General features: G+C 42.9%; 1 protein-coding gene across 6 annotated transcripts in view; it reads left to right on the top strand.

Moving 5' to 3' along the window:
* The window catches only part of MACROD2 (mono-ADP ribosylhydrolase 2), a 987,387-nt gene that overhangs the window by 18,177 nt on the left and 956,166 nt on the right, over window positions 1–13,044 (top strand). For 4 of the 6 annotated variants that reach the window (XM_083431709.1, XM_083431707.1, XM_083431706.1 and 1 more), the window contains exon 3: window positions 4,885–4,992. In XM_083431709.1, the coding sequence (XP_083287835.1) occupies window positions 4,885–4,992 (108 nt within the window). The remainder of the gene's footprint in view (window positions 1–4,884; window positions 4,993–13,044) is intronic. The other 2 variants (XM_083431708.1, XM_083431705.1) reach the window with 1 other exon arrangement.

Genomic DNA, 13,044 nt, shown 5'->3' with positions numbered 1-13,044 from the left:
TGTGGTTGGTATTAACAGCAGTTATTGTAATATACAAATAACTGTTAACCATGGTTAAGACTGTTGAGGGAGATTATTTGCATGAAAGAAGAGGGGCTATGGAAAGGTGGTACACATTCCTGTGCATCACTTGTGTTCTTCCAAACCTGGTTAAGAAATTGAGGGTGTAGGACTGTGAAAACACAGTGAAGTTTTCTGAAATACCAGAGGCATGCTTCCCCTGGCAAATATAATTCACTTCCTTTGGGGTGTTTTTGTACTTAAGATAAAAATGTTGCAGTGTTAGCTACATTAATTGGCAGGCAGTTGTGTGAGGGAAATTCCTTCCTGCCTTATTTATTTTTGTACTATATTTTCTGTTAAATCTTCTCCTTTTTGAAATGCATTGTTTTATAAAATTAATGAATGACCAAAAGAGAAATTAAATTGAGCAACTGGTTTAAAATCTAGAAATCAAATGTAATATTTCTAGAAAGCGCATCAATCTATTTGTACAGGTTTCAAGCATGTTAAAATTAGTAGGTCAACAGTTTTTGACGTCTTCACTTTTTAAAATTAAAATCTATTTTTTACTAGTATTAACTATAAGACTTAATAGTTGTTTGTTACCTAAAAGGCCTCTAAGCAACTTGCATTTTAAAACATAAACATACATTCTATCATAGAAAAACCATATACAAATCAACATTTTCATGCAACACCTGTAATTCTAATTCACTCACATACATATCACATAAGCAAAAATTAGTCTTGCAGACTAATTTCTAAGTCTTGGCACTGGAGCTCAGTGCTTGGAGCCAGAAGGCTTTATGAGAATAAAGAAACATAGCTACTGAACCCAAATGCATTCATTTCAGAAGAAACGATGTACAGGCAAAGCAGCTCAGCAACATCTATGCTGCATTATCCTGGTGAACAAAAGCATTATACCAGGACATGGAAGACATTGGTTCAAATCACACATCTGTTGAACATTGTTTTCCCCAAACATGGTGATAGGAGCGAGCCAGCAGTAAATTACAAATGGGCAAGTTGTAGTTAAGTCTTTATTGGCAAAAACAGCATCTGTATAGGAGTGCCTAATGAGCATAGGAACTCATCTCTGTCAGGTCTTGCCCCCGTGAAGCAGTTGCTGAGACTTAAGGTCTCCACTTCCCCATAGCTGCCTAAGTCCCCTCTACTGGATTTCCCCCAAGCAACCTGAGACCATACCTGTGTGAAGCTAGCTTCTTCTCCTGCCCTCTTCATGCCTCTCCTGGTTCTGGGAGACTAGAGGGGAGCAGAGCTTGTCGCAGCAGGAGGGGGAGACACCTGTGCGACTTGCCAGCCAGACTTATCTCTGCCTCCTCTCCTTCTGATTCTGGACTTCTCTCTGCCACAGACTCCTTCCACTTACTAAGCCCTGTTACCTCTTCAGCTTCATACACTCCCCCCCCCCCAATCTTCTCCTTCTGACCACTCATTGTTGTCCCACCACCAAACCCCTGGCTCTGAGCCTTCTTTCCTTGCGGGGGAGGGGGGTCCACAGCTGGTTCCTCCCACCATTCATTCCGGAGGTCCGTTCTTAACCTGAAACTGTTCTTAACCTGAAGCACCACTTTAGCTCATGGGGCCTCCTGCTGCTGCCGCGCCACTGGAGCACGATTTCTGTTCTCATCCTGAGGTAAAGTTCTTAACCTGAAGTACTATTTCTGGGTTAGCGGAGTCTGTAACCTACAGCGTATGTAACCTGAGGTACCACTGTAGAGTGGAACCTCGGGTTACGTACCGTCCTCCTTACGAATGCTTCGGATAACGATCTCCACTAACCCGGAAGTAGATGTTCCTGGTAGCGAAATTTGCCCCGGGATGAGAGCGGAAGTCGCAAGCCGGCAGCGCGGCAGCAGCAGGTGGCCCCATTAGTGAAAGCGTGCCTCGGGTTAAGAACAGTTTCGGGTTAAGAAAGGACCGCCAGAACGAATTAAGTTCGTAATTGGAGGTACCACTGTATAACCACATCAATAGCTTTTTTACTTCTGGTCAAGCCTGGTGATCTGCCACAATTTCCCCCTCCTTAGGCCTATGTAGTCCAAGAGCCTTGACTATGGTGCCCAATTAGTTATGTTGTTTGGGTAGAGCACATTCTCTAGAATTGCCATGTCTTGAAGAGCAAAAAGGGCATATTTGCCGATCAGAAGGCTTGCCGATCAGAAGGTCGGCGGTTCAAATCCCCGTGACGGGGTGAGCTCCCATTGCTCCGTCGCAGCTCCTGCCAACCTAGCAGTTCGAAAGCACATCAAAGTGCAAGTAGATAAATAGGTACCGCTCTGGCGGGAAGCTAAACGGCGTTTCTGTGCGCCGCTCTGGTTCGCCAGAAGCGGCTTAGTCATGCTGGCCACATGACCTGGAAGCTGTATGCTGGCTCCCTCGGCCAATAAAGCAAGATGAACACCACAACCCCAGAGTCGGTCACGACTGGACCTAATGGTCAGGGGTCCCTTAACCTTTACCTATATGTAGGCTATAGAAGCTGTGACGTATTGCTAGTAGCAATGTTCTTAACTATCAGCAACAAGATAATAATACATACTCTTCCTTCATTTGACACGTGAAAGTATTTGGGCTCATGTTCACGTCTTTGTGAACATAAGTGTGCACAGAACAATTGATTAAAATGTTTAACATGTACATATGGACTCTCATTAAGGGCAGGGGATGTTAACTCTTGCCCTCCCAGACTCCTCCAAGATCTTGTAGCTGAGCCAGCATCCTTTTAGTCCAGCCACAAGAGAAGGAATTTATACTGTATGTAGCTAGTTTAAGATGCTGCTCTGTTGTGATTATCTGCTGCAGACTAGCTTAGCCAGGTGCCTTAGATCTGAGTCTAATGCACTAGAACAATTTTCTTGGATTACTGTAAACAAAAAACAAAAAAACTTGGATATTTTACCAAATTTTAAAAATGTGCCCAGACATAAATTTTGATCCTGAAAAAAAGAATATGTCCGGGGGGGGGGGGGGAGAGGACATGTGGCAACTACACCTGACAAAGGCAACTAGACCTGAAAAAGAGGATGTATCCTGGAAAAAGAGCACATATGGCAACCCAAAGTCCTACATTCACTCTCTGATGGTTCTCTTAACATGATCACAATGTCAAGGCAGGCAAATTTGGGCATTACACCCTCTCCTGGTATGCCCCCCGGAAGACCTTAAGGTCCACAAATGACAACACTTTGGAGGTCCCAGGTCCCAAGGTGGTTAGATTGGTCTCAATTAGGGCCAGGGCCTTTTCAGTCCTGGCCCCGACTGGGTGGAACGCTCTGTCACAAGAGACTAGGGGCCTGTGGGACTTGACATCTTTCCGCAGGGCCTGCAAGACAGAGCTGTTCCACCTGGCCTTTGGTTTGGACTCAGTCTGACCCTTCTGTCTCCCCCCCCCCCCACTTATGGTTTTGATTTATGGGTTACTTTTAAAATAAGGCTGCATTTTAAATTGCATTTTAACCTGTATTTTAAATTGGTTTTTTTCTCCCTATTATGTTTTTGTTGTAATTTTACTGGTGTTAGCCGCCCTGAGCCCGGCTCTGGCCGGGGAGGGCGGGGTATAAATAATTTTTTTTATTATTATCATTATTATTATTATACATTGCAGCCCATTCATGGGGTCTTCCAAAAACAACTTCCTTGTTTCTAAACCTTTTGCTGCATCTGCTGGCCTGGTCATGTGTAAGTTCTTAACACTACAGCTGCCAATTCATCAACAAACCTCTTGGCTTGTTCTTGTGCCTTTAATAGCTAGATAATCTTCATAAATCAGTAGGTGAAGATTTTCAGATGACTAGGTTACATTGCCACTTGCTGATTCAGTTGAGCATGACAAAATGCTGTAAAAAAAATGGTAACAACTTCACACTGGTAACGCTTCCTTACTCTGTACAGCTCACATTCACTAGCACATTATGCAGGATAATATGTGTCACAGACCCATGTAAGGATGAATAGATTTCCTTTTGGTGTGCAAAAAAGCATTTCCTGAGAATAAAGAGGACAGCAATGGATGTAAGAGCATGTTTTTTAAACCAGGAACATTTGATTTCATTATGTTTGTCTCCAGTCTTGGGAGTTGTCTCTGATGTAATCTCTTTTTGTTTTGGATTTGTTGTAGGGTTGCAATTGGCTCTTCCCAAAATCTGCTTCTACACTATAAGTCTCGCTTACATATAGACGGTGTTATTTTTCCCTCAAGCCCATCTCTCTTCCACACATTTTTATGTAGATGTAGTTATATGCATGACAGTCGATGAAAGCGAGCAGACTGCGGTGGTGTAATTCTGTATATTGTATCATCTTGAGAATGGGCAGTTGTTCCTGTGTCCATTTAAGTGTCCATTTAATAATACTGTTTAAAAAAGGATGGAAATCTGCTTCTTGGGGCTATTTGTCATTGGTTACCCCCAACTTTAGCAAGAAAATATTTATTGTTTTATAACAAACATTACTTGACTTTGTTTTATGCCATTATACTGATTCTGTCTCAGTTGTGAGAAACTTAAAAACATAAAATTAACAAATCACAATCAATAATCAACCTGAAGCCATGTTAAGGAGAAAATCCCAGTCCCTGACTCAGATGTGAAGTCAAAGCTTCCAAGTTTCTTCATCCTGCTCATGACAGGGGTGGAGTGAAGCTGTCTGTTCGTGATAAACTATGATAAGCTTGGAAGTCTGGTTCATTGTTGTGTGTTAACACAGATGCCAGTAATGAGTAGATCTAATTTTAATCCTTATAGTATTAAAATTACAGTTGTAAAATTCTAATTCTCTGCTATACACTATGGGGTTTTTTTCTTCAGTGTGTGGTGCTACTGGTGTGTATGTTAAGATATTTTCATTTTCTTACAGAAGAAAACACCCAGGAACCTTTGCTGGAGAAGAAAAATCTGAGTGAGAAAGTCTCCCTCTACAGAGGTGATATCACGGTGCTTGAGATTGATGCCATAGTTAATGCTGGTAGGTGCTAAATGTTAAAAAGTTAAATATGACCTATGAAATAGAAGTGTCCAGGAAATATATCTGGATAATCTTTGGGGTGTAGGAGGCCAAAATATGCAGAACTGCATGTATTTGGTGCTGTGCAGGAATCAAAGCACTGTTGCATTGGGTGGGAATGAAACCTGGGCCTCCCACATGGCATGCATGAATTCTACTACTGAACCACCAATGATTTTTTCTATCAATATTCTGAAGAGGGTTTATGTTTGAATCTCCTGCATTGTAATAAGTGCTTTATAATAATCCTAATAATTACATGTGGTCTGAAACATGAAGCAAGGGTTTATTGGTTTACTGCATCCATAGAGCCTCTAGAAATTTACTAGTCTGATCTTTAATGTCAGTTGACATTCTCAGGGTACTAAATTCTATCACCAATACAGTATTGGGTGGGTTTGGTAGAATCACAGAGTACATCATCCCTGCAAAAGCATCAAGAAAATGATGGTGTCAGTTTCTGTGATGCCTTGCAAATCATATCTGTTTGAAGCTGTTAATGTAATGTTAATGTAGTGTACATCTCTTATGAATGATTCTGATCACATTATTTGCAATGGAAGTTAAATTTTGTATATGGGGATGGTGTGAGGGTCATAGGATGATGCTGGATAAATAAGGCCTTTTAAATGAGATTTCATTTTGCTGCTTGCATGTAAGATGTGCAATGCAGGGATTGTACAAGCTGGTCCAAAGCCAACAGGAGAATTGAAATTGCTTCAACTTTGTTTTCTTGCATCTTCACAGTGGTTCAGTAAGGATGTAATACTGCATTGCTTTCTTCCCTCACTTCCCTTTTGCATGAACATTCCTCCCCCACCCTCATTTTCAGTCCTAGTCTTAGCCTGATTTCCCCACCCCTTCACAAGTACCCGGGGCGCACAGGGCAATTCTATACCTCCCTGTTGCTCTCAGATACCAATCCTGCTACAACATGCAATATTGCTAGATTCTGCACAGCAGCGCTCAAAATTCGTCGGAGGATGACCTGTGCCACAAACTAGATTTAATGAACATATCAGAGTGCTCTATAAATTAATAGTTAATGTCTTTTATATATCAACCTTTTATGCTCTTCCACACCTGCCCAATGCTCCTATCCCTTCTTTTAGCTTCTTTTAAATTCTTAAGAGACTTTTATATTCACCTTCTGTTTTAATACCTTTTAGCTTTCCAAAATGCTTTTCAGATTTTAAATGACTGCATCCCACCCTTTTATGCTGGTCTGTGACCGTAATAAAGATTTGTTGTTGTTGTTTTCAGTCCTAGTGCTGACTTTGGAGTAACTCTGGTCAGTATGTAGTTTGGCCCTACTTCACAGTAACTGAAAATGTTCAGCCGATGTAACACTAAAAAGAGTGAAACAAAGGAAAAGAGAATGCTGTGGGGAAAGGAGCAAATTGGGGATGAGGACAATAATGATTTTGTAGGGTCCCTATTGCTTTGCCAAAAGCTTGCTTTTGCTAATTGATAAAAATAACAACAGTTTTCATCCTGCTGTAAATTTTCTCTACTCATCATGTCTTCCCTTGAATATTCTGAGTACAGTGGTGCCCCGCAAGATGAATGCCTCGAAAGACGAAAAACTCGCAAGATGAAAGAGTTTTCCGTTTTCTGAGGTGCTTCACAAGACGGATTTCCCTATGGGCTTGCTTCGTAAGACGAAACGTCTTGCGCTTTTTTTTAAAAAAACCGCCAATGCATTCCTATGGGAAACCGTCAATACGCATTGGTGCTTCGCAAGACGAAAAAACTCGTAGAACGAAAAAACTCGCAGAACGAATTAATTTCGTCTTGCGGGGCACCACTGTATAGGCAGCAATCATTTTGCACATGTTCAATGGTGTCGAACCACCAACAGGCTGGTTGTTTTGGACCTGGAATAGGGTGGATGGGGTGGGGCAGTTGCTAAATTATATCACTGTACTAGAGGGTTGTAGTGTTGTCTGTTCTCTGCCTGGCAAGTAGGCTGCCAGATGAGGGAAGCCACCTTTCTTCACACTTTATGTAAAATTGCAGCATACCATAGCAGGAACGACAAAACTCTCGAGAAGGTTGGCTTCAAGTTTGAGGTAGCCCTGGCAAAGTGCTCTCTGATGGGCCCCCTCCCCGGTTGATGGCACTACTGAGCTTACCTGGCAGTGGAGGTAGGCAATAGCAGAGCTTGGTAGCTGTGTGCTACTGTCTTAATTTCTCACAATCCTCCAGTGGGGTGCATGGAACATCAGAATACTTGCTAAATCCTGCCATGTGCTGCTGCTTGGAATGTCTAGCAAGAAAAATAAAATAGAGGAGGGTGTAGGGAGGGTGTAGGGCAGGTATCAGCAGTAGGTCTTGCCAATGTGCTGAGTCCTCCTTGGCAGGTGCTCCAGGATGCCTGCTGCTGATGTTGGCCTTGGCTCTCCATCCCTCCTCTGCCAGCGCTCAGAAAGCAGGAAATGTTTGTGACAGACTAATAGCCTTTGTGGACATAATTGTAAGACTCTGCTACAAAGTATTCCTTGCTCTGTAATCTGCCCTTGAGTATCAGAGTAAGGTAGTATCAAACTGATGAAATTTATACAGTGGACGCTCGGGTTGCGAACATGATCAATGCGGGATGCATGTCTGCAACCTGCAGCGGCGTGTCTGCGCATGCGTGGGTTGCGATTCGGGCCTTCTGCGCAAAGCGTGATTTAGTGCTTCTGCGCATGCACGACTGCCGAAACCTGGAAGTAACCCGTTCCAGTACGTCCGGGTTTCGAGGGTCCGCAACCCGAAAAAACACAACCTGAAGCATCTGTAACCCAAGGTATGACTGTGCCATGCTAGAACTAATGTTTCTCTTGTACTTTCCTTAATGGAAGTTCATTCCTAAAAACAGGAATAACATTTTCCCTACCATGTTTATTTATACCTGTCTAAATGTTCTCAACTTTGGGGTGGACATCAGTAATTTTAGTCCTGCTTCCTTACTAGCTTCTGTGTTGGTGTCATTTAACTGAGACAATAAAGATAAATTGCTATGGTTAGGCAACAGAGTTTGCAAGAAATAAGGCTTTGTGGCTGGTAAATCTGTTGAAAAGTATAATGTAGCTTTTAATTTACTTAACTGATGGTGATTCATTTCTCATGTAGAAGTAAAAACAGATTAGTTACTGGTACAGAATTTTAAGAATGCTGCCAGAAACACATTTGAAGCAACTATCATATCATATTGCAATACCTACTGAATACAAGATCTGTATCCTATATGGCAAAATGTGTTCTTTACGTTTCATGTGAAAAAATAATTCCAGTTGCTCTTTGTAAAGATCACTTATAGAAAAGAAAAAGGGTTAGGAAACATTGCCATCTTAAAAGCATAGTGTCAACTTATTGTTTTAAACTACATAGAGCATGAAGTTTTACTGCTTGACTCTTCCCACTGCTTCTGTTGACCTTCAGGGACTTTCTGGTTTGCTTAGCTGCATCCTAATTTTATGAAGCATCTCATGCCTTGTCAAGCCAAAAATTAAACTTCAAGGTAGAGGTAGGGTATTTATATGTTGGAATTGTGAACTGAATATATTAGCCGTGAATTATGTTTAAATGAACGTGTTAGTATAGTCTGTTGACTAACTGAGCCCCACCGCCCCACATGAACAGCTTGTTAATGCATAATCAGTCACTGAGGTTGCCATGAATCTGTAGCTTAATGAACAGGTGAGGGGAGAGGAGGAATTTAAATCTGAAATTGATCTGACAGCCCATCGCTGATTGCTAATCCATTTCATTTGGCAACTTAATTTATCACACAGCTAAAATTTTCTTCTTGTAGCTTTCTGGGAGGAATTAATTCAGAAGCATGCCCAATAATATTGGGTTCAGTCAGCCTATTTGTATTTTGCAGCAGTGCTGAAGACTGGAAGACTGTGTGGGTGGGATGGAGAAAGCTGCTATGAATAAGCTTTAATTTTGACTTGCTTTCAGCAGAGAACAGAACTGTGTGTAGCCTTATTATGATTTTGTTCTTGAGCACATCATTTCACATATGGAGGATATAACTGAAAAATTGCATCTTTTCTTGAGAAGGTGAGGCTTTCCTGGGCCTTTTAAAGTTGAAGCATTGGTTTATTGTTGGCTGGTGGCTCCTAAAAGGGTATATATAGGGTGCTACAAGTTCCACCCCACCTCAACAGAGGATGATATCCAGCAAAACCATATGCAGGGTAGGTTCATTAGTTTACCTTCATCCAGAGTGTTTACTCTGAGGTATTATACACGAATTTAGACTGAAGCCAAAACTGAATTGAGCTAATTTGGTGGGAACCAGGACTTTGTCAGAGTTGGGTGGAGACAGCCCCGGCTTAGGCCTCCTGGAGCAATCCAGAGCTGTCAGGGGCATGTTTCAGGCAGAAAGGAGGAGCTGTATGCCTGTTTCCAGCATGCACACAGTCTAACTGATCAGGATTGAACCTTCTACTCATCAGCTGGTGAGTGTGGGGTGCAGTTCCGCTGGCTGCAGGGGCCTGCTTCAGCAGCATGTTCTCTGCAGGGTACATGTTGGAGAAACAGACTGCAGCAGGATTGCATCTTCAGATCTACTAGGATTCAGTCTTGCAGGCTGCAGGGATCAGCTTTTTCAGTGTGTTTGTCAGGGATGGGCCAAACGTTTAATTAGGGTTTCTTAAATGTTTGTCCCACCGTTGAATTGATTTAGGGCATCAGATTCAGGTCAATGGCCCGCTGGAAGTATCCATTATTTGGTGAACCCCACTTCTTCTCCTGACCTCTAAATGCCAAATCTCTTTCACTTAAAATTTTAAAAACATCTACAACTCTTTTCACCACTTCAAAATAGTCCTGTGTGGTTTATCTCATCTGTTCTTCAAGTTGCTTATCCACAGTATTTTTAGTATAGTGTATGTGCTGCTGAAGCGAGCAATATCCACAGTATTTTTATTTGATTTCCTTGTTATCCAAAACAACATCACACTCTTATGCTCTATGCTGTTTCCATGATTCTCCAAAGTTCTGAGTACATTCATCCAGTCAGAAAACCCACCTCTTGTAAGTCATGTAAGTGAAAGGAGTTTGCAAACAAAACAGTACATACAGCCTTTGCTCTTTGAGTAAATCAACCAGGATCTCGTCACAGTGTGGCCATTCTAAAATATTTTCTCCAAAATACTTGTTTGAGAAACTTATTTTTGGCTCCTTGTAAACCCTGCTTAAATTGGTATATACATCTATCTTTCTTTGTTTGCAAAAAAACCATGTTCTGTATGAAATCAACTGTTGTGCACCATGTCGAAGGTCACTGTATTCTTTGAAATCCCTAAATTTGCTTCCTGTTCATGTTTCTGCTTAGTCTCTGTTCTGCAGTACTTTCATGTTGACCGCTGTGATTATCATCTGTATCAAAAGTGTTAGCAGTGGGTTGAATATTGCTAGAAAGAGCTCTCACAGTTTATGCACCATCACAGGCTTCAGTGGTGCTTGCTTGGCTTATTTCAACTGTATGTGTTTGTGTTTTGGAATCCACTTAAGTACTTTTGTGATCTCATTGTTATTCCTCTAGGGTCTCGACCTCTGTTAAAAATGGGGGGTACATTAGCCACAGCAGAACAACTTACCTTGATGTTCCACCTTTCCAATATCTGTGCTACTGAGCCTCAAACTTTGGGATTGTCAAAATATATCCAACAAAAAATTAGCTGGAACTCAAGTTGGGTCTACTAGACCCATTTTTTTAAAAAGCAGTCACTTCTGGGGCCCCTCCAGGATCATGGCTCCTGAAGCTTAAGCGTAGTGTAGTGGTTAAGAGTGGTGGACTCATAATCTGGTAAACCGGGTTCGCTTCCCCGCGTCTCCACATGTAGCTGCTGGGTGACCTTGGGCTAGTCACACTTCTCTGAAGTCTCTCCGCCTCACTCACCTCACAGAGTGTTTGTTGGGGAGGAAGGGAAAGGATATTGTTAGCTACGTTGAGACTCCTTAAGGGGAGTGAAAGGCGAGATATAAAGTCCAAACTCCTCTTCTCTTCTTAAGCTTCATTAGTTTCATAGTAGATCCATCCCTGGTACAAGTATTTCAGATTGCCACCATTGTGCATCTTTACAGATGAGAAAAATAATAGTTGGGCTTTCCTAAATGTAACATGCTTGTCACTGGGAACAGAGGTGTAGCTAGGCGGGATCGGGGGGGGGGCACTGGGTGCCATAGTGCAGGAGGCATCACTTACCGTGCCTGAGCCACAAGTCTCTCCTGGGAGTGACACGGTGGCTCAGACACCTGCAGCCACTGCACTGCTTTTTTGAGCAGTGCGGAGCCTGCAGGGAATCCACCCACCGCCTCGCCCTCAGCTGTAGAGTGGCTGAGGGGGAGGTGGCAGGCAGTGGCGTAGCGTGGGGCGTGCAGGGGGGGCCGGCCGCACCGGCCGCAACATCTGGGGGTTAGGGTTAGGGGGCGTAAATCCACGGGTTAGGGGGCGCAAATCCACGGGTTAGGGGGCGCAAATCCACCGGTTAGGGGGCGCAAATCCACGGGTTAAAGGTAAAGGTACCCCTGCCCGTACGGGCCAGTCTTGACAGACTCTAGGGTTGTGCGTCCATCTCACTCAAAGAGGCCGGGGGCCAGCGCTGTCCGAAGACACTTCTGGGTCACGTGGCCAGCGTGACATCGCTGCTCTGGCGAGCCAGAGCCGCACACGGAAATGCTGTTTACCTTCCCGCTAGTAAGCGGTCCCTATTTATCTACTTGCACCCGAGAGTGCTTTCGAACTGCTAGGTTGGCAGGCGCTGGGACTGAACAACGGGAGCGCACCCCGCCGCGGGGATTCGAACCGCCGACCTTTCAATCAGCAAGCCCTAGGCGCTGAGGCTTTAACCCACAGCGCCACCCGCGTCCCCCTAATCCACGGGTTAGGGGGTGCAAATTACTTGCCTTGCCCCGGGTGCTGACAACCCACGCTACGCCACTGGTGGCAGGTGGATACAAGCCCCACAATGCCGTTTTGGGCCGTGTGGAGCTTGCATGCAGTCCGGCTGCCGCCTCACCCTCACCTATCATGCTAAATATGGATTTAGTTTAGCTAAAATTCTATGTGTGGCAGAACACTTTTATTAATTGAGTATTTGGAAATTGTGACTTGAAAGTGTTTGTTTTCTGATTGAAAACAATTGTTTTCAGAATTGTTTAAAAATGAGGTGATTACAGCATCCAGTCTTTAAGGTAGCTGTTCTGTTTGCTTTTTGCTTTTTGCTTTGTGTTTATTTCATGATTCATGGATCATCTTATGCTGAAGCAAGAAAAATGCTGTGTTAATTGTATCAATTAAGATAATGGATAATAAAATGCAGTGAAACATAAAGCCAATCATCCAAATAATGTAACTTATTGCTTTGCACTAATTGAATTTGACTGTATTTATTTCCTGTTTCCAGAGATGCAGCATATTCAGGAAATTGTTTGGCACTATGGCCCATACAGAGACTTTTAAGCTTCAAGTCATATAATTAGATAAGCTAAGTATGCAGCCTTGTATTATGCTAGCCTGTCATGGCATTTTTCTTAAGTGTTTAACATTTGACTTAAAAAGACTTTGGAGAATATAGATAAAGTTTTCCAAATAATGGGCATGGAGCCTTTTGAATAACGTAACGTTAAATAGCAGAAATGCTAGACACTATCCCCATTCAACTGTACATTTCCCACTGTGCTAAATCACAGTTTAACAAGCCAAGAAGGGCGAGTGGAACCACTCCCCTTCCTCTTGCTCCCTCCTGTTGGGTGCCCTCTTTGTTTTTGGTTAGTAAACTGGCATTAACTGATCACCCCATTTTGGTTGTTGATGGGGGAACTGTTATTTAAGATAAGAGTACAGAAGGTAAGATCGAAGTAGGGAGTGAATGGTCCCAGCACTCATTCCTGGTTTGCTAAACTAAACTGGCTTGAGAAACTATAGTCCATCCCACGCAATGTTGACTGTGAATGGAAATAAGTCTCGGAAGCAGAGATCTTTCTTACATGGGAGCCATTTTAACTGAGGAT

Source organism: Podarcis tiliguerta, assembly GCF_965153285.1.
Source record: "Podarcis tiliguerta genome assembly, chromosome: 3".
Lineage (NCBI taxonomy): Eukaryota > Metazoa > Chordata > Lepidosauria > Squamata > Lacertidae > Podarcis > Podarcis tiliguerta.
Note: the sequence above shows the minus strand (reverse complement) of the source record. Positions and strands in the feature narration are given on the sequence as shown.